General features: G+C 37.8%; 1 protein-coding gene across 4 annotated transcripts in view; it reads right to left on the bottom strand.

The window, feature by feature from the left end:
- KDM4C (lysine demethylase 4C) overlaps positions 1-22837 on the bottom strand; it is a 284404-nt gene that overhangs the window by 106679 nt on the left and 154888 nt on the right. For all 4 annotated transcript variants that reach the window (XM_035309601.1, XM_035309602.1, XM_035309604.1 and 1 more), the window contains 2 exons: positions 21291-21652; positions 17991-18102 (listed from right to left, as the gene is read on the bottom strand). In XM_035309601.1, coding sequence (XP_035165492.1) covers positions 17991-18102; positions 21291-21652 — 474 coding nt within the window. The remainder of the gene's footprint in view (positions 1-17990; positions 18103-21290; positions 21653-22837) is intronic.

The following is a 22837-nucleotide window of genomic DNA, read 5'->3' as shown; positions in this document are numbered from 1 at the left end:
CTGTTCATTTCCCACTAAAAATATGGAAAACTTGTACTTTTGTAGAAATTATTTTGATATTTATCCCATATATTGACTCCTACCATTACTTACTACATAACTGAAGAGCAATCAGTGACTTAGCCTAAAATAAATTTATTTTCCTGACTCACGTTGATGTGGGTGGGGGTTCAGGGTGTCTCGTGTGAATTGAGAGTTTTGACCAGATATGTCTGCTAGAGGTACAGAGAGGATCAGCACCTTCTTACACTCTTATTGCAATGGTAACAGGGCTAAAAGGGTAAAAGGGACAAGACAACTGGAACCTCCAGTTTCACTCCATTCAAAATCCATTTCAACTGAGGATTCTCAAAGAATGAAAAGCCTGGAGAAGAGGAGGCTCATGGCAACCTTATCACTCCCTGTAAGTACCTTAAAGGAGGCTGTAACAAGGTGGGGATTGATCTATTCTCCCATGTGCCTGGTGACAGGACGATGGAGAATGGGCTAAAGCTGTGCCAGGGGAGGTTTAGGTTGGATATTAGGAAGAACTTCTTTACCGAGAGGGTGGTTAGACATTGGAGTGGGCTGCCCAGGGATGTGGTTGAGTCACCATCCCTGGAGGTCCTTAAAGTATGTTTAGATGTAAAGTTTAGTGATATGGTTTAGTGGAGGACTTGTTAGTGTTAGGTCAGAGGTTGGACTCAGTGATCGTGGAGGTCTCTTCCAACCTAGATGATTCTGTGGAAAACAATTTGTGGTGCTCACACAGACTGAAAAAATTCAGAATCTCCATTGTCATAAGCAGGCATACAACTACCTATCAGTCCAGTTTCTTAATACTCAAGATTTGACAAAACCAAACTTTGCCCTCCAAAAATCACATTTACCTTCCAAAAACAGTGCGTAATATTTCATGAAGCACTTATGAGCATGACGCTTCACTGAAAATCTTACATATTGGTACTTTTCTGCAAGAACCTGAGAATGTTGTCTGAGTGCTGTGAGAACAAGTTTTGATGATCACTTATGCAACAATGCCAACCATCAACACCATTATTCACATCATTATTCAGTCAAATTGCTTTGTGATAAATTGGCCTTGCTCTAAGAGCAGCTACCAGTGGCCCAAATAGATAATCTGAGAGATTCAGATCAGACAGTGCTGTGATATTGGACACAGTCTCTGGTATACAGTATATCTATAGCAAGAATTTCTTTTATAAAAACACATGACATGCAGCTAAGGAATCTGTCTTGATTTGCATGTCTGCTGTCACCTGGATCAAATCACTGATGCTTCCTCACTGGCAGTTAAGTACATGAGTAGGATTCTGTATGGGTGCTTATTAGAATCCCCTGGTAAGAACTCAGATGTATCATTTGCTTTTTTCAACCTACATCCCAAATTAAGAATTAATCAAAACAAAAGTGATTATTGCATTCTTGACACTCTTTGGTAAAGAAAAGTCAAATCAACTTACACATACTACAGAATACATCTTGCTGTCAGAGGAAATAAAATACAGGAGCTGCACCTGCTAGCCATGACAAGGAAATTGAATATACATTAGTTGCTCAATTGACAGCACTTTTCAAGAGATTCCAAATTCTCATGCATAACACACTGAAAAATACTCGAAGAACTATCTTTAAAGTCTTCAGTTGATCTATCTATTCATGTTGTTTGATCTCCATCTGAATCATAACACCCTATAGTATTTATTCCCATAGCAACAAATATTATATCAAAAATTCAAGCTGTCATGTTAGCTACAAAAATAAACATCTCTTTAGCAAAATGCCTTCTCTATTCAGAATGCAACCCTATGTTCAAGTGTAAATGTTACGCTTAACCTGAAATATGAGTGCAACTTACACAAATTCGAAATTGCTTAACAATGAGAGAGATCTGTAATTACCTGATTTGCTTTCTTACATTTAAGTTCTCTTTTTTTTCTGAGACTATTTGTCTCAGGAGATCTTCTGTTGACAAGACACCATGATTAGTGGCTGACTATATACTAAGATGTATGAGTTAATTCCTTGCTTAGAAGGGAAACCAAGAGAAGAACAACCAAGAACACTTTCTCAGTATGTATTAAAATTTTGTAACTACAAAGATACAGTAGATGGTTTATTTACTTACACTGCAAAACTGAAATTTCACTGGTTACCACATGAAGCCTTTATTATATGGAAATTTACATGCTTAAAGAATTATATAGAATAAAAACTAAATAATCTACACTAAAATAAACTATCCTTACATTAAAAAGGACTACTTATGCAACATCTTGCAACATATAAAAATTCAATTAAAGTAAGTTTTTAAAAGATTTTTAAATTATTTAGTATAAGAAATAAAAATAAAGACTTGTCATTGCATCATTAAAAACATCTACGTACACACAACTCCCAGAAGGCGTAGCTAGAACAAATCAGATAGTCACAAAACAAAACAGCAGCAACTGCAAGCTTATGAACTAGCATTAAAGTGAGGACATATAAAGGTGAAACTATTGTGGTTGTCTGCTACAGGAGACCTGACCAGGTAGAACAAGTGCCCTAGCCCCTCTATAGACAGAAAGCAGCAGTATCACATTCGTATTCCCTGTTCTTCATGGGGTACTTCCACTACCCTGATATCTGTTGGAGGATCAACACAGCAGGACATACGCAGTCCAGGTTTCTGGAGTGCATTGACAGTATCTTCCAGGGGAGGCACCCTGTTGTACCTCACACTCACTAATAACACAGGGTTTGTTGGGAAAATGAAGGTCAAAGACAGCTTTGGCTGCAGTATAGTTCAAGATCCTAAGGGCATGGAGAACGGTGAAAAGCAAGGTCACAACTCTGAACTTCGGCCACTTCAAGGATCTACTTGGAAGAGTCCTATGGGATAAGGCCCTGATGAGAAGACGGGCCCAAGAAAGCTGGTTAATACTGAAGTGTCACTTCCTCCAAGCTCAAAAGACGTCCATCCCAACAAAGAGGAAATCAGGCCAGGAAGCTTGCATAGATGAACATGTGGCCAAATGCAAACACAGAAAGGAAGCATACATAGTGTGGAAGCAAAGACAGGTAACCTGGAAGGAACACAGAGACATTGTCTGAGCACCCAGAAATGAAGTTAGGAAAGCTAAAGCCCAAATGGAATAGAAACTGGCTGGGGATGACACAGTCAACAAGAAGAGCTTCCATAAGTACACTGGTGAGAAAAGAAGGCTAGAGAGAATGTGGGCCCATGACTGAACAACATGGGGTACCTACAAAGAAAAAGGAAAAGGCTGAGGTACCGAATGGCTTCTTTGCCTCTGTCTGTGATAGCAAGCCTAACCCTCTGGAACCACAGGTCCCAGAGACTACAGGAACTAACAGGGAACAAGAAACATTTAGTCTTGGTGGAACAGGATCCAGTCAGGGAAAACTTAAGCAGACTAGACATATATTTGTTTTATGCACCTGAATCATGGTGATTGTCAATAGTGCTTGAAAACTGGAGGAAAGGAGATGTCACTCCTATCTTCAGGAATGGCAAGGAGGAGGACACAGAACTATAGGCTGGCCACCACGTATTCACCAAAGGAAAGTCATGCTTGGCCAGCTAGGTAAGACTTTACAATGAAATGACTGGCCTGGTAGATGACGGCAGACCACTGGATAATGTCTACATGGACTGCAATAACGCCTTGGACAATCCCATAAATAAATTCCTTGTAAACAATCTATTGACGTATGGGCCAGATGAGCACGCAATCCAGGGGCCAGTGATCAGTGGAACAAAGTCTAGTAAGAGGCCAGTAACTAGCAGTGTACCCCAGGAGTTAATACTGGGTTCAGTCCTGTTTAACACCTTAATTAATAATTTGAATCATCCACTCCTCTCAGTTTTGTCATCTGTGGACTTCTTGGGAGTACACCAAGGGTCATGCTGCCTTCTAGAGGGATCTTGATAGACCAGAGAAATAGGCAGGCAGGAACCTCAATGCAGTTCAACAAGAAGTGCAAGGTCCTGCACTTAGCAAGTAACAACCCCAGGCACCAGGACATACTGGGGGACACCAAGCTGGAAAGCAGCTTGTCAGAAAAGGACCTGGGGGATCCTGGGGGATACCAAGTTGAACATGAGCCAGTAGGGTGCCCTTGCTAATACTGAAAAATAAAAATAAATAGTATCATGCGCTGCATTAAACAGCTGTCTAGACATGGACTCGGTCAACCAGCTCTGAAAGACACTGCTTGAGCAGAGGGGTTGGACCAGATGACATTCCACCTCAAGCATGGGAAAGTTAAATATCATAGAACTTAAATATCGTAGAACTTCTACAACCTATTATCCTTTTAAAGTTCAAAACATTATTGTGAATGTACATTTAGATAAGCTCTAATCTCAAACCAGCCACCACCTTTACAATTGTGAATTAAACTTCAATTGCCCATGTGTAAAGACTAAGAGCTACAGAGACCTCACAAGATTTAGTTCATTAACAAGGATGTGTTACTCACAGGAAACAAATGTGAGGTTATCTTTCAGAGTTTCAAGAATTCTCTGATTCAAAGGAGGAAACAAAACAAAAATACGAGGCGCTCCTGTCTCTGTACAACATAAAAATGAGCTCCATGCTCAGGTATTATTTTGTATGACGAAGAAATCTTGGACATCCTGTGTGGAAGAGGACATTAAGCAGTGGAGACTCCTTTATTCTGCCCAACAAACACTTGCAGTCTCTCCTGAAATATTCTTTATGATGGAGACATTTTGTATGTAAATCAGGGCATTGTTCCTCTAATTTATACATTTATCCTTCATGCATCATGTTATCAGTCAATAAACCCCTACAATGCAAGAAGACTCAGAGGGGATGGGCAAGGGCTCTGTGCTCATGAATTTCAGGAAAAAAAAATCTAGGGAGTGACTGACCACAGCTGTTGCAAAAGAAGCTGAATTTATCACAACATAAAGAGGACCAGATGGTGGTCTTTGTTTTAGATAAACAGCTGTATCAGTTGGGTGGATCACTTTGTTGTGTAAATGTTTTTCCCTGAGCTGATGAGAAGAGTGTTAATGTCTTCCTGAGCCAGCCAGACCAGAATATAGGAACTGTGTATGTGGCTCAGTCCAACACAGAGTGTAAGAGCTGACCATGGAGCAAAGTGACCTTTGAAGACAGCAACAGGTCTGAGCTGACTTCAACCCATGTAATGCTTTCTCGCTATTGGTGACATCCAGCATCTTGACAGTGAGCATATAAATACCAGTAGTGAAAGACACATTTCTTATGCAATCCAACAGTATAATGCAATTGCTATATTGTGGTTGTATTGTGATCTCAGTACATTGCTGTATCACTCTGCTGATATCTTCCAGTAAATTTGGTACTACATGCATCTAAAGAACTTGGTCAGAGTAACGGATTCAGACACAAACATAGAGTTCTGTTGCACAGGTATTGTGCATCATAGGTACAAGTAAAAAGACAAAGCTGAGCTGTGCTAAAGTAAACGTATGCTTAAAACCCTTTAATGGATACCCTTTGGCTATGTATCTCATGTTATTCATACACTTTAGAAACAAATCATTAAATATATCACTGACGTTGGTACGCTTTGATGAAAAGCATGGGGAGTGGATGACAGGTCTGCCCTTCATCTCCTTTTAATGGGACATTACCACACAAGTCTGTTAGTATGCAAAACTTTGTTGTTTTTTTTTTTTAAGAGACTCTCATATGAACAATGTCTGTTGCTTTAAACTTCTGCTATGTTTCTGTCTGTGACTCAATATTCACACAAGTCTACAACTACAATGGATCAATACCCCAAAAGTATTAATGGGATGACATAATGAAGGATACTTCCATATGTTTAAATACCTCCTCACTGCCATCCTTAACAGTGGCTAGAGATTCCAATTTTTCATGAAGTACTGGGACATTTTTACTTTACTGCAACTGTAATGCTTCATTGTAGTATTATTTTGCCAGATAGAATTCATAGTGAGGTTAAATATCTTGTTTCCTGTGCGAATAGAGCAAGTAGTCCTTTTCTGCTTCAAAGAGAGACAGAAACACTTTGCCAGCCAATTAATGACTTTAAATAAATGCAAACATTGTTACAAAACTCACTGTATCATACAATAATTCAGCCATAGTGGTACTGATTTTATTAAGGTGATTACCAATGCCAAATTCCATTCTAGTTCCTGCGACCACATTTGTACCTGAAAAGAGTATTTATATTGTATTAGTTAATCTCTGTAATGTAATGCAGGATATACCAGTTCTCAGTTATGCAAGTATTTATAGACACCTGTATCCCTCTACATATCTAAGAAAAGTTAAACAATTAACGAAATATCTAGATAAAATGAAAATTATACCCCAGAACAGGTTTTCATAGAAAGACAACTCCTTCTAAAACCAAGTACATATGAACAGTTACTGCGCTGTTTCCCAAATGTGTAAGTGAATGAAATAAATGTTCTCACAAATGTTATTGGTTTAATAGTTCGTGACAAACTTGTTCCAACACTCAATACCATTGCTTTGAGTGATTTTTGCTTACTAAGTTAAACTCAGATTCTCAGACGGAAAACATTTGGGCCATTTGCAGAATGGGCTGTTGCCAGTATTTGCTGATTTAACCCAGCAGATGTGAAAAGCCATAGACACTAATACAGTACAATTTGCTTTTGCCAATCACAACCATGATTTTGCTGCTTGGGGTTATGTTCCACTGATGTTTCCTGGTTTTGTACAGCAGCATTCTCTGCAATGAACAGCATAGCAGCATCTGTTATTTTTCAGGTAGTTGAACATAATCTCAGCCCTGGGAGGCATTACAGATAGTTTCAAATGTCCTGGAGGAACTAATAAAAAAATGTGGTCAGGGAGAAAGACTTGGAATTTTGAACTTCACTGTTCCTGCAGTATATCAGCGAACTTAATTTCAGAAATTGTTTTTTTGTTTTTTTGTTTGTTTTTTTTTAGTATGCAAGCCAAACTTTCATAGAAAAACATGAAATTGCAAACACTTCAATTTTTTTGTGACAGTATTCTAAAATACGTATACATTTTTGGTTAGAGACTTCAATTGCTGAATTATAAATTAAGGCTTCAGTTCTCATAAAAAGTGTATGTGAAGACTGCCAAACTGAAGCAAAGCACTAGAGACTAAAGCTAACAGCTCCTGGACTAAATAAAGTTTAGCTCAAAAGAGAAAATAATAGGGTGATTTATTTAAAAAGTAAAATATCAAAAAGCTGCAACATTCCAGCTGTGGTAGATCTCAAAACGTTTTGAAAAGTCAGAAAAAATCAGAGTTCAAAAAAAAAAAAAAAAAAACCATGCTGATAACACATTGATGGTTTAGTTGTTGCAGAGCAGTGCTCACACAGAGCTGAGGACATTTCAGCTTCTTGTGCTGCCCTGCCAGCAAGGAGGCTGGGGGTGCATGAAGAGCCAAGAGATGAGCCGGGGCAGCTGACCCAAACTGACTGAAAGGGTATTCCACACCATGTAACACCACACTGAGCAATAAAACTGGGGGTAGTTGGGCAGGGGCAGGGGCTGCTATTGCTGGGGCATCAGTTGACTGTTGGTGAGCAATTGCATTGTGCATCATTTTTTTTTTTTTTGGGGGGGGGGGGGGTTGTTACTATTCTTTTGTTTTTTTGTTGTTTTATTTTGCCTTTTGTTTTGTTTCTTATTAAACTGTCCTTATCTCAACCAAAAACTTCTTCAATGTTTACCTTTTTCCTTCTCTACCCCTCCCACTGTGGGAGGAGTGGGAGAATGACTGCGTGGTGCTTAGCTGCCTGCCAGCTGTGTTAAACCACAACAATTACACTTCCTACACTCTGCTGAAAGTAATTTGCACTTGTACTGTGACTTAAGTACATTTCTGTATTACCCCGCAAAATCAAAACCCCATGTAACATCAACTGTCTTCAAATGAAATGCTGTGTTATGTTTGAAACCCTCCATGTGTGGAACATCCTAAGGAACCTGGTCACTGTGTATTAGACTGACATTAACTGGCATAGTTGGCAAGATATTCCCAATGGTGAGTGGTACACATTCAAGCAGTAATGATAACTTTGGCAAAAACAGGCTTTCTGATTCATTATTAGTTGCAAATAAGAACCTAGTAGAGACAACCTATATTGTGATTAAGAACAAACAGTGGTAAGACTGGCTGCAGACAGAGCCACTACCCTTAGAAGAGGGATGGATTATTATAAATATCAGCAAAGGCTGGCAAAGCTTCAACAATAACTTTGAAAAGGAAGGATAGAAAAACCATGACCAAGATTTTTCATGGACAGAAGAACAAATCATTGGTCATGCTGATACTTAAAATTAATTTGAAAAATTGAAAGGTTCTAACATGCCAAAGAAAGGGAAGAAAAGCAGGGCTTTGCTAGTTGTTGGGAAGTTACTTGGCAGTAGTGCAGTAGTCAGAAGAGAAACAAACACATAGCATGTTAGAACAACAAAAAAGACGCTACAGAAGTGTAAAAGCAATGCACACAGACAATCAAAATTATTTCTTAGACTCAAAGTTGAAGCCTTATAAAGTATGTGATATGAAGAGGGATCATTTACAATGGTCTACTGAGACAGACTCCATTAAAGTGATTGCACCGATGTATATCAAGGAAAATAAATGCTCAAGAGGTGTCTGTTTTGATACTGATCCTCCTCAGGGTGATGGTTCAGGTGTTTCATGAAAATAAAGTATTAGGAAAGTACTGTTCCCATGGCAAAAGAGAAACAAATGGAAAGCAATGGGATGAGCCAGATGCAACCCATTTATTCCTTCTGAGAGACTGGAGACAACCAGCATCATGACAGTGAACTTATTATTAATGACACCAGTAATGAAATTCGTATTTTTATCATGACAGAACTGTATATTGCAATTGCTACACTCTCCTAAATGTAATTTGTACTTGTGATTTTTGTACATTGTGATTTAAGCACATGCTGTATCACTCTACTAAACCTATGTAACTTCAATTATCTTCAAAAAAGTAAATTCTCTATTATGCATTGAATTATCCATATGGAGAACATCTAAAAGAACCTAGTCAGACTTTACTAAAACCCAATCTTTTTTATATTCAATGGTAAGGTTACTAAAACCCCGTTTATATTACTATGTTCCTAAAACTAACTTTGAGAAAGTTCTGAAGATTCATGACTTACAGAATCAGTTCACATCTACATAATCTGTGAAAAAAAAACTCTTAAAGGACTAAATATTATCATTAGAAGAAAGAAAAAAAAATTTACTTTGCTTGCTTAGTGCTGAAAACGAAAGTAATTCTCTACTTCAAACAATGGACCACAAAAGTACATCTTAAATGTAAGGGTTAAAAATAAACCTTTCATCCTCTGAGTTCCCAAAATAACTACACAACTTCTTAGTGAATATGAAATACAGAATTAAGCTAAGACTTATATTCTCAAAGATGTCTACTAATTCTGGCTACATAAGTTGAAACACAAGCAATGAATTTTCACTGATCCTAAAAAACATGAGATACTATTGACTCCACAAATACAGACACATCTGAAAACCAAGCTCAGGCATGACCCACTAATCAAGAAACCATATATAAGTAAGCAGTTGGCAGTAAGAACTGCCAACACAAAATATAAATAGCATAGTTGTGTTAAAATTTCCATTTTCATATATAATGTACGTTATAGCAATTCCAGTAATTTCACCTGTCTTTACACTGTGCAAGTTTAAAGACAAGCCATCGTATTTGCAATTTAGTTCAAAGAAGCATGTAATCAAAATTGAAACAGAAACAAAAGAAAACCTGCTGGAATTTACTGCATAGCCTATCAGCAAAAAATGTAGCTGGCAGTGCAAAAGAATAAACTATAAGCTGAAGACTGGCTGATATCTGCTCTTTTGAAAAGCTTTAATTTACAGTACCATGGAAGACTTATTACAAGCTGCTTTCTCTATTCCATTCCCTCATGTAATATTTTACAATTTTTTAATGAATAAAATTTTTAATTTGCAATCCAATTCAATTTGCTTGTGGTCACTGTACTTATCAACTAGAAGTTTTGATCAATAGATAAAATTAGATTGCAATTTTCAGTAACTACTATTGACATGCAAACACATGCTTACTGATTTACTAATGAAATACCAGAAACACCATAGTTTGCCATAGTTTCATGAGCTTACTGAAGATCATTTAAGCTAATCAAACTCCAGCTTGGGCTGCATCAAGAGAGGCGTGGCCAGAAGATCGAGGGAGGGGATTATCGCCCTCTGCTCTGCCCTTCTCTTGTGAGGCCCCATTTCAAGTGCTGCCTCCAGCACAATAAGGACGTTGATCTGTTACAGTGGGTCCAGAGGAGGACCACAAAGGTGATCAGAGGGCTGGAGCACCTCTCCTATGAAGAAAGGTTGAGAGAGCTGGGGATGTTCAGCCTGAAGAAGAGAAGGCTCTGGGGGGACCTCATTACTGCTTTTCAATACTTAAAGGGGGCTTATAAAAAAGATGGAGAGCGACTGTTTGCTCAATCAGATAATGACAGGGCAAGGGGGAATGGTTTTAAACTAAAAGAGGGGAGATTTAGATTAGAGATTAGGAGGAAATTCTTCACTCAGAGGGTGTTGAGGCACTGGCACAGGTTGCCCAGAGAAGCTATGGATGCCCCATGGCATTCACAGCTGTGGAGGTGTTCAAGGCCAGGCTGGATGGGGCTTTGGGCAACCTGGTCTGGTGGGAGGTGTCCCTGCCCATGGCAAGGGGGTTGGAACTGGGTGATTTTGAAGGTCCCTTCCATTCCAAGCCATTCTATGATTCTATATATATATTTCAATTTACATTTATTTCACAGAATTAAGCACTACTCAGACCTGATCACCTATATCTTTATTTTAGTATGTGGTCTATATCACAGACTCACAGAATTGAAAGGGTTGGAAGGGACCTCATATGATCATTGGGTCCAACCCCCTTCAAAGCAGGATCCTCAGAGCAGGTTGACCAGGTAGGCATCCAGACGGGCCTTGAATATCTCCAGAGAAGGAGACTCCACAAACTCCCTGGGCAGCCTGTCCCAGTGCTCCATCACCCTCATTGTGAAGAAGTTCTTTCGCATGTTGGTGCGGAACTTCCTGTGCTCAGTTTTGTGGCTCAATATCATGTCAATAATACAAAATAACTGCATCATAAAGGATTTGATGAAATCCATAAGCCTCTGTAGATAAAGACATAAATATTATTTTATTTAATTCTTCCTTTATTTAGTATCTCTTTAACCTCTGGATACTTACAGAATAACCCCTGAAAGTCAACACTGGAGTGTTCTCTACCTTTATTAATTCTCTATCAGAGTTGAAAAAAAAAGTGTTATCAGTGTAATAGTATTAGTATAGCAGGCTTTTTCTTTTCAATTTTCTTCTGCCTTCTAAGAATTTTCCAGGCTAGCACACAACCTAAATATTATTATTTGTGAAACACTCTAAAAAAATTGTCCCATTTACTTGTCAGTATGTGCTTCTATAAAAGTTATAAAAATGGAAAAATACTGAAAATTATCCAAATCTTCAGGCATCTCTTGCCTAAAAATGAAATGGTCCCCACACTGATCACTAAAACAAATATTCCATCAACAATGTATACAGTACATACTCTAGAAAACAACTGCACTCAATCTTTCCTAGGGATCAATTTCTGTGTAAAATTTATTTGTAATTTTAAGTTCTTGTAATTTGTTTTTTAAAGAAGCATTATTTTTGTACCATTAAAAAAAATATACACACTTCTCAGCCAGGAAATGGGATTGAGTAAAACAATACTGGCACTCAAATCAAGTCACTTCTAATACTGATGGTTTACAAAGCAGCTTTGGATTTTGACAGACAAAGGCAAACCCTCTGAAGGGTTTGTTTGTTTTTTTTTTTAATTTGGAAAAAAAAAAATAAGACTACCATCTTGGGACTAGGATAATAGATCACACAATCCTCTGTACCAATACCACAGGGAAGTAATCCTCTTTAAATGCAAGTCATACATTTTCTGTGTTTCTCTTTGGACCTTAATTATAGAAGCAGAAGTTTGACTCCAGAAGATATGCATACAGAAGAGACAACCGTCTCCTTGGACCATTTCCTAACCAGTTTGCCTATTGACTCCATAGCTATCCTTGAGAAAGCTGTTGAAAAGCTGCACTCCTACAGCAGGAATAACATTTTCCTTTTAGCACGCTCAATAACAAGAAATTATACGTGCCTCTTAATCTAAGACTGCCATTCTATCTACTCCTTCGAGTTGTAAACTACATTTTAAAGCTCAGAAAGCTGTTCAATTAGAATTGTAAGGTTCGTCTGTGGGACAATGGGTCTTAATGAATGCTCCATATACCACCGTCCAGCAAATGATGGTTAAAGGTTAGAGGAACTGGTTTGTATTTCCTTCTTCAGTCAAAATAATGGTTCTGGCATTTGTGTGTCCAATCTGAGGCAGATTAGCCCTGCCTGTGAAAGATGTCAAGGGACAAGAGCCACCCGTGGCTATCATAAGAGTTGTCAGTTCTTGCCATTTCTGGAGATCCGCTGCTAGCTTGACAAGAGTAACTGACACTCAGCAAAAGCTTATCTTTGACCTTTCAAAACCTCCCTTTTCTAAATAGCTACTAAAATTCTGCTGCAATTTTGTAAAATTCTGAGCCTAAAGGATACCACACACTACATAAACTCTAGAACTTTTTCTTAAGTATGATAGTCAATTCCAGAAGTTAAATTTAAGCAAATCAGAAGCAAAGTGGGTACAGAGGAATTGACAGAAAACAATTTTTCTACAATAGTGATGCAGTTGTAGATTCTCAATAGTGCTAGTCTCTTTCAACACTAGCTTCTGAAGAATGAAAAATGCAAATTCTTTACTTAATTACCTCCAAGCCCACATAAGAGCAATGTATTTTTAAAGAAGTTAATTTCTACTTAAAACCAAGATCAATACAGTATGGGAGTGAAAGCACTACAAACTACAATATACTAGTGTGGAAACAATAAGCATGCCTTTATCAATTAGTTAGCAACTTCCTCTCTAGCTCTGAAGTAACATCAGAAAAAGAGGGTTAACATTTTTGTCCTAAATAAGAATCCTCAAGTAAAGTCTGCTATTCTAAGCTCCAAAGCAAAAGAAATATAATTACATCTAGAAGTGTAACTTTGCCTTTTTTCAGCATGTTTAACCTACCTATGACATTACTGAACATGCCTTATATAACTTGACTATTCATTTCAGCTCAGGAACATCTCACATGATGCTGACAGTGAACATTAAAAGTGAATGAATTTTATTTCATGCTATAGCAGAAGACCATATATAGCAGAAGAAACTACAGCTTTAAAACTAGCCATTTTTACTAATAAATTAAACTCTTGACCAAGCTACTATTCACAATAGCTTTCTCTATTATTTTTCAAAGTAAGGAAATGGCTTTGAACTTCTGATTCATACTTAAAATACGAAAGGCTGTACACAAAGAAATCCACACTGAGCTAAACCTATATACCGTTATTATATCATTTAGGGCAATGTAAAATTTTAGCCAGCTTGAATCTAAAAACAGTTTCTAATGTTGCATGCCCAAATATTGCTGGAAAGTAATCCCTGGGACCAATCAGTGTGCATCCAAAGTCGGTATACTTGTACCTTCTGCTGAATTTGCTTTTTTACTGCTTAAGTGAGCAGAAATATAACTGCATTACACACAGAAGAATAATATTACCACAAGCTAATATACCAGCATTGATGATAAAACCAAGGTTCATTACGTAAAATATATTAATATTTTGACTGTGACATACAACTCACACAGTACTGCTGCACTTATTTTTCTGAACTGGCAGCCTGAGCTATAATTTCTGGGACTGATTCCCCAGTCCCCTGTATTTCTCATTGTTCAAACCTTTAGGAATTAATTCCACACACACACACACACACAGAGAAAAAAAAAATCATAATAAGGGATAGTCAGACATCAGATACACATAGGGAGAAACTTCAAAGGGGAGGTGGGGGGGGAAGATTTTTAAAAATATGACAGCAATAGACCACAAAGAAACAATTAACCCAATCCTTCCTCTGTCAAAGAAACATTCAGATCACAAGGAAACATGCATATAAAGAAACATATGCGCATATAAAGAAACATATGCAGTGATAACAAAAAAATATTAAATTTAATGTCAAAGCAATTCTGTACAAAAAAAAAAAAAAAAAAATCTGCCAAAGGACTCTGTATTAATAGAAAATCCAGAAAGTCTTGGTGAAGATTTAAGCACACTGTTAAATATGATAGCAAATGGCTGACAGTTTCAAAGAACGCTGCCTTCATATTAAGTCTCTGATCACCTCTATTTGCAGAAACTTCCTATTAGAAGCCTAGTATGTGAAGGACTTCAAATATATTAATTTGAATATAAATTATCTGTATTAGAAATGGCTACAAACAGACTATCCAACTAAAGTGGCATGATTTGCAGATGAACTGTGAAGCCCTACTTTTTTAATTTTCCATAACAGCACTACCTCATTTCTTCTTCTCCTTCCTCCATTTTGTTTGCGTTTATGAATTGATTGAACCCAGATAAACTAAAATATAAATCAGTGTATCAATGCACATATCCCTCCTCGTAGAAGAATAGAACAGATTAAATCAGCAGTTACGGTTCCAAGAGACTGCAGTATCAGCCCTTACTGGCAGCATTTCTGTACAGAAACCACAGAGAACAAGAACTGAGTTAAGTATACATGCTGAACTACATTTCTGGTAAACTCCAGAATACGGATGAAGCACGTTCATAAAGGGGAACATAATTGTTAGTACATTGATACTGATTACTCCCCTGATATCCAACAACAAACATTCTGGAACACAATCAGAAAAATCTCCTTTGACTGGCATCCATCTAGCCACAGATCTCTAACTCACACGTCAGCATGCGCCAGGAAAGCTAATGAGGCGTCAGTTTGCCAGTCTCTCCCAGTGGTTCTTCAATCTCTGTCTTGGATGTAAACATTTTTTTCACCAAAATCTATTGTCTCTCTTCTGGTGTTCTCACAAAAGCATGCTGGTAAATTAGATCGCAGAGAGAAGCAGATGCATAATATCAGGCTCCAGTACCAGCCAGAAAATACCAGTAACTGCCACGTCCAATAAAACTCTTAATTACTTCCTTCAGTCAACAAGCAGACGGGTGCTTAATAGGTAATTGAAACGATTCTAAGACAGCTTTTTCCTTCCTATCAAAAATATATCCTTATCTACTAGAAGGACAATCATCACGTAAAGAGGAAAGACTGGTAAGTAAGTAATGGTATATGACTTCCTGTTGGGATGCTGCTACTTTCACATAAAATTAAGACATCAGGATGCCAACAAACAAATTATTAAGATTAATAAACTAGTGTAATCACATCATCATCTGGCCAGATTATATCACAGACAATTCATGCTTAAGTGTCAATTTTAGGCTACTTTTTAACATAGCTAATGTTAAAAAAGCATCAGCAAGCAAAAGCACTCTAATTTCTAATTATAAAAAAGAAAATTCACTACAAACTACCACATATTTAGATCTTTAATTACTTTACTAGATGAATCTTAATATTAGTGCAAATTACCATAATACTTTTTGTGCAAATTACCATAATACTTTCTGAAATATGCTCTGTCTAGCCCTCAAGGTATCCAAACATATCCATATATGATACAGATCATGGGCCTAAGCCATCTCTTATTTTCAGAAAGATGCTTAACAGCTAATTGAAGTATCCTGTCTTGCAAAACTGAGGTTCAGATTAAAAAAAAAAAAAAAAAAAAGAGAGAGAGATTATGGCTTTCTCAAACTACTGATAAAGAATAAGCAAATCAATGATTTTAGGCCTGGAACAAGGACAGAGATGTATTGATGAGGAACAAGCTAAAATTACAGCACCCAGCTCAACAAAGCCTAAACTGATGCTAACTAAAATATTCTTTTGTTACAAGAAGAAGAATCAATTAATAGACATGCTGTCTTTCTTAGAAGTCATGGAAGTCTTTTGCAGCTGTATGAAACAGTGACCGTTGACTAGCCATAATAATTCAGAAAAGAAAACCAGTAAGACTCCTATACCACCTAAAGTATAAAATGAGAGCACTAAACAAAATACAGGTATAAAGCACAGGTAAACACTGAAGCATACAACAATGCTGGAATCAGACCTGTAGCCTCTGATGAGTTATTGAGTCCATTTTGTATTACAGAATATCAAAATGGTAAAGGGAGCATGATGACCAATCTACAGTTCTGCTAACTAAAGAGATTCTGGCATACAGTACTGGAAAAAAAAACAGCTGTGAATTAGAGAACTAAAACATTGAGGCAATACGAACAAGGTATGCATTTGTTTTCCATTTTGATGGATAGTTTTGATGCACAGTTCAATTAACTTCACAAGTCACATCTGATAGAATAAAGTAGCTTTATTCATCCCGTCTTGCTGGCTGTGTATGTGCATGCAGGGTAAAGCAAAGTTTCTGTTTACTTTAGAAAAGCAAATCCATACCCTGGGTAAACTTTTTAACTTTTGTAGCCTGTTCAAACAAGATGGAGGCTCTCTGATGCTAAAGCACTCATGTATGTTCCCAAATAAAGAGTGTCTGAGAAGTTCTGAGAATTATTCTAACTTTTTGGATCCCTATGCTGTCTAGTTCCAGAGCACTAAATTTATTGGCTGGAGAATTATTTACATATTTATTGTATATCGAACTCTGTTCAATATATTAATGTTGCTTATTGTCATTACTTACGGACTTGCTTCTTTGTCTTAATTCCTGCTTCATTCCATTCCTTTATATTCTTGAAGTTATCATATAGTATATAATACCATGCATACCGGCAACTTATAGTGACAACACAGAGAAGCATAAACTAAATTATTGCCTAACACCAGGCTTCTAATTTATGCAATTAAAGAGTTAAACAGTGGAATTTTGTGGTCACTACTCAGCATTACAGTCAAAATATATATAACTGTAAGTATCTACATGCCACATCAGAAGCTCGGTCTTAACACACTCCCAGGCCGGACTTTACCCTGTTTCCAATTGCTTTCTGGCTCTTAGAAGAGAACAGAAAACTGTTCTAATAAAATATTTAAAGAATTGTTCGTCCAGAGAAATTCATATGAGGCCTTTTGTTTCTTTCCAATACTCAAAAGGTCTTTTTCACAACATCTAAAAAGAGATCTATGTTCTTCCACCTCTTTTTCCGTTTGTGAAACCGTAAGCCTTATTTTAACTTCTTGCAAACTACTCATTAGAGTTAGAACCATTTCTAGAGATAGGAGAAATGTGGAGGGGATGTGTTCAAAATAATCTTTTTAACAACTTCTAAAACAACAGAGAAAAACTGATTTATCAAAATGACAGAACGACAGAAGTTCATTATTTCAGTACGAACCTAAGCAAAAACCTGGAAATCTATGCCCAGAAGTCAGTAGCATTTTTTTTTCTGAATGAGAACTACAGGAACTTAAAAGACTGACTACAAATGTCCAACTTCTATCAAAAAGACCAGGAAAAAGCAGATTTAAACCAGCAAGGGGGATTATGATTTACACCTGAGTTCTGTATTCAAAAGATTTTTGTGACTTTTTTTTCTATGTTTACTCAATGAAAAGCTTAGTCATCAACACAGTTGCTCTGAGCTCTAACAAGGAAGATTTGATTTGTGAACACATGCATTCTAAATGACATTGCTCGGAGGTTTTTACAATGATAGATCCACTGTTTTTTGAAGAATTCGTGTGAAAACAGTACAAAAGCATATGACATGGATTCAGAGGCCACACTGAATGCTTTTCATGCAATAACCCTACACTGGTTATATTTCCCATTGTTTTTGAAAATGCCTTTATATGGCCTAAGCACAGGAAAAGACTATCAGAAAAAATTACTAAACAGTACACTCACCTTCATCGCTAGTTGCTTGCTGTTTAACCAAAGTCATTGGAGATCTAGCTGGGGGTTTATTTAGTGGATGTCTCCAACTTTTAGATATTTTCTTTCTTTCAGCTTCTGCTGACTGAAAAGGAAAATCACAACTAATTTAGCATGGAATTCTGCAGTTAATTTTGATGAACAAAACCTGTCTCCTACAAATAAGTGCAGATACCAGTTTTGCATGTATGATCAGGGTGCCCAAGGTACCTTTAGGGTAACAACGAAGTATTTGTCTCTAATGCAAAATACAATCTCTAACTAAGAAAAAGCAATCTTTTGCACACACAAACTATTTGAGGTGTAGGTTTCTACAGTCCTTCCAAACTTACAAAGCATAAATCCTGGTTTGCTCAGGTGATGTTTGAGAGAAAGAACAGTTCTGGAGAGCTAGAAATATAATGTAGCCATTAACTGTGTTTTGGAAAATGTGGCAGCAATCCACTGACTTCATATGTGACAGAACGCAAAATACCTGAGGAAACGCTTGGAAAGCGTTCCTTGAGGAATCCCTTGGAAATTAAAAAAAAATAAAAATCTGGAGTTCAGAAAAGAAATTAAGACTCCTGACATAGGATTAGCACACTGGGATATGAGGAAATTCTTTCCTCCCTCAAACACCCTTGTGTACTTTCAGCTTGAAGTCAGCCAGGCTTTAAGAACTAAAGCCAATGCTGCAACCTCTAGATGTGCAGCATTCATAATTCCAGATTTGGGTGCCATGGGGGATATCACAAAATAAATCAGTTGCTGGTCACAACTGGAAATTCAGGAGTAGAGGAAGCACAAGTGTACTGACAAAAAGTTAACAGTCTCACATGATTTCTATGGACCACCTAACTTTGTTCCTCAGTACCTGGAAGCAACCCAACAAGTTACACACATGCCCCTTGAATGCTGTGAAGGTTGAAAATTACTTCTGTTAAGTGTGAAGGAAATTACAAAATGAGATAGTATTTACTGTGATAAGCAGAGGGAAGAAGATGAGGTTAAAGCATCATACAGGTTTATGATCTAGAAGATACCAACAAATTAAAAAGGGAAAGATGGAAAGATCTGCCTCTTTAATTGCATTTGTACAACACACTTGTAAAAAGTTATAATAAAAACACATGAAAGAGCAAGCAATTATAATGGAGAATAGCTGAAACCTCTTATGTGATATGTGATATATAAATTGCTGAGAGGCACTGAAAGAGATTAATAGAATCTCCAACACACATTTATTAAAACTCCCAAAACAGAAAAAAAAAATCATTAGTGCACACTTTGTGCCTGTGAAATGGTCAGTGTGATTTTACTTACACCTCCAAAATCTAATTCCTACCAAGTCTGGCAATCTGGCAGTAGACTGCCTGCTCTCTCTCTACCAAACTGGGAATTTGCCAAACTTAGCTTCTGTGACTACCACTACAGCTTTTCATTTTTCAATCTGCTCCCTAAAATCAAAGCTGCCCACCCTTCAGAGCAGAGTAACAGCAGAATAGAACAGAATAGAAAGAATAGAAAATTTTAGTTCATCTGGAAGTTCCACCTACAAAGATCAACAAGTCCCACTGCCTGACCTCTCAGGGCTAATTAAAAATTAAAGCGCGTTATTGAGGGCATTGTACAAATGCTTCTTGAACACTGACAGGCACAGGACACCCACCAACTCTCTAGGAAGGCTGTTTCAGTGTTTGATCACCCTCACAGTACAGAAATGTTTCCTGATATCCAATCTGAACCTCCCCTGGCAGAGCTTTGTGCCGTTCCCACACATCCTGTCATTAGTGACCAGGGAGAAGAGACCAGCACCTCCCGCTCACTTCCCCTCCTCAGGCACTTGTAGAGAGCAATGGGGTCACCTTTCAGCCTCCTTTTCTCCAGACTCGACAACCCAAGTGTCCTCAGCCTCTCCTCATAGGACATGCCTCCAGCCCTTTTCCCAGATACTACAGGTATGTACAGAAAAGTATACTTTCACATAAGAAAGGGTCAAAAAAAAATTTTTTTTTTTGAAACACAGATACATGATACCAAATACAGCACTCATCTCTAATTGCAGTTGACACAAAACTTACAGGGAGTGGCTGACTCATCAGAGGGCTGTGCAGCCACCCAGAGGGACCTCAACAGGCTGGAGTGCTGGGCTAAGAATCTCATGACGTCCAACAAGGAGAAGTGCAGAGTCCTGCACCTGGGAAGGAACAAATCCAGGCACCAGCACATACTGGGGGCCACCCAGCTGGAAAGCAGCTTGGCAGGACTCCTGGAGGACGCCAAGTTGAACATGAGCCAGCCGTGTACCCTTGCTGCTACAAAAGCTAAATGTATTCTTGGCTGCGTCAGGCAAGTATCACCAGAGGTGATCCTTCCGCTCTTCTCGGCATTGGGGAGGCTGCACCTGGAGTTCTATGTCCAGTTCTGGGCTCCTAGTACTAGAGAGACATGAACATACTGGAAAGAGTCTGGCAGAGGGCCACCACAACGATCAAGGGACTAGAGCACCTCTCATATGAGGAAAGGCCAATGGAGCTGGAGCTGTTCAGCCTGGAGAAAAGGAGGTACAGGGCAAATCTTATCAATGTGTATAAACACCTGAAGGGAAGGTACAAGGATGATGGAGCCATGCTGTTTTCTGTGGTGCCCTTTGCCACGACAAGAGGCAATGGGCACAAACAGGACCACAGGAGGTTCCATCTAAACATCAGGAAGCACTTCTCTACTGTGTGGCTGACAGAGCACTGGAGCAGGTTGTCCAGAGAGGCTGTGGAGTCTCCCTCATTGGAGATCCTCAAAAGCCATCTGTTCATGGTCCAGTGCAATATTTGCTCTAGGTGTCCCTGCTTGGGCAGATAGATTAGACCAGATGACCTACAGAGGTCCCTTCCAACCTAAACCATTCTGTGCTTCTGTAATAATTTGTATTTCAGGTCAATAGCAATAATTAAAGCTGGTAGCTGTGTTAATACTGACAGGCAGTGAACATGGGAATAGCTTGAGAGTAGTGACTGACAGATCAAATTCACAGATACAAAACAAGATTAGTTGAAATCTAAAATCAGATGAAAAATACGTCAACAAGTAAGCTCCAAAAACATTCTGCTTTTGGATCTGAATTCCCACTCTTGCCTGAACACTTCAGAACACGCTCATATTAGCACAAGATTAAAATCATGCATATTCTTAACTGCTTTAATATGGATATCAGTTCTCACTAGGAACATGTTCGTTCACATTTCATTAAATCAGGAATATATGAATATAATGATGAAAATTGGCTTCACATACACTAGATGTTTCCATGCCATCTTCTTCATCCTTTTTTGCAACAGGCACTTCTCCATGTTCCAAGATACTTCCACAGCTTTCTAGGTCACTGACATCATCCTCTGTAGAGACATTTTCCTCTTTACCTGGGTTTTCCACCTCAGAAGTATGTTCCTGCGGCTTATGGAATGGTATGGGTGACACAGACTGATACTGAGATTTCAAACTCTCTTCTTTTCTACAGTTATCAGACATGGGCACACAGGCCACTGATTCTTCAGATGTAATGACAGAGTCATTGGAATCTGCCCTGTCTTTGTCTTTGATTTTTGTTTTCTCTAGTGCAGGAACAGGACTGGAAAATGAGTCTGAAAGGATGTTTCCTGTGGATCAAAAATACGATTTGTTAATAAATCTCACTTTATATTAGTGTATTTCATTTCAAAACAATATGAATTATTCAAATACAAAACATAGTTCCCCATTAAGAAGTCACACAAAAAAAGTAGGCATTAGAAGGATGTGCATAAAAGTGGAGTACAGGTTTGACCACAGAATATATTCAATGTAAAATTTTCAGTTTAGAGTGTGAAATATAGCTTTAATCTTTTAATGGGTATTTTGTATTTGAATTACAACAGTTTTAAGTCATTCAAAATAATCAATATTCATTTAGTCTGACAGCCCACATGCATTTTGTAATGGTTGGAAAAATACATATATATATATAAAAGGTTGGTATATTGAACTTTATACCCTGCATTTATACCTATTATGCCAGTTTTACAAATGAAAATAAACATCAACTAATGGTTTATAATTAGGAAAATATATTTCAAATAGATACCAAGGATATTCTGAAAACAACAGCACTGGTCTAAAAATGAAAGGCAATTAGCATAAATTTATAGTTCAGCAATTACCATAATTCTCTATTTCAGTGATGCTGAAGGGTGAATTTTGTTGAAATTCTTTATCTGTGGATGTTTCAACAAGTTTCCATATTTTCTAGGCTGTTTTCCAGACACAATAGGCAGGAGAGCTGACCCAAAAAACATGCTTTTAAAGAACTCTATTGCCACACATCACAGTGAATATTGGTTCAGCAGCACTTCCAAGGCATTACAGAAAATGGTCTCTGAAGTACTTTTCTTTACAGTGGTTATATGAATGTGCTTTTCTGAAAAATGACATTGTCAGGTCAAGTGTTTATAAGATTTAGTAATATGAAGCCCATCCAATACCAAAACAGAACTTCTGTGTATGAAGATTACTGCCCTTATGTAGCATAATGACTGTACTAGATGGAGATGACACAGGACAAACCACTGGCTCCTGTGTGAATACCAGCACTTCTGGTGTCATATCTAAAAAGGTCCTTTCCTCTACAAAGGTCTCGGCACCATCCCTCAATAGCACAAAGGAAAGGACAGTGCTCCACTCTTCTTTTCCTTCTCTTGTCAAGGAGCACATGAAGTCAGGTATCTAAATAACACTAGCTTCTCAGTGGTCATGAACTCTGATAAAGCTGGAGGAAGCTGTAAAGGAATAGCACCTCAAAAAAAGAA

The sequence above is a fragment of the Oxyura jamaicensis genome, chromosome Z (genome assembly GCF_011077185.1).
Source record: "Oxyura jamaicensis isolate SHBP4307 breed ruddy duck chromosome Z, BPBGC_Ojam_1.0, whole genome shotgun sequence".
NCBI classification, from domain to species: Eukaryota; Metazoa; Chordata; class Aves; order Anseriformes; family Anatidae; genus Oxyura; species Oxyura jamaicensis.
Note: the sequence above shows the minus strand (reverse complement) of the source record. Positions and strands in the feature narration are given on the sequence as shown.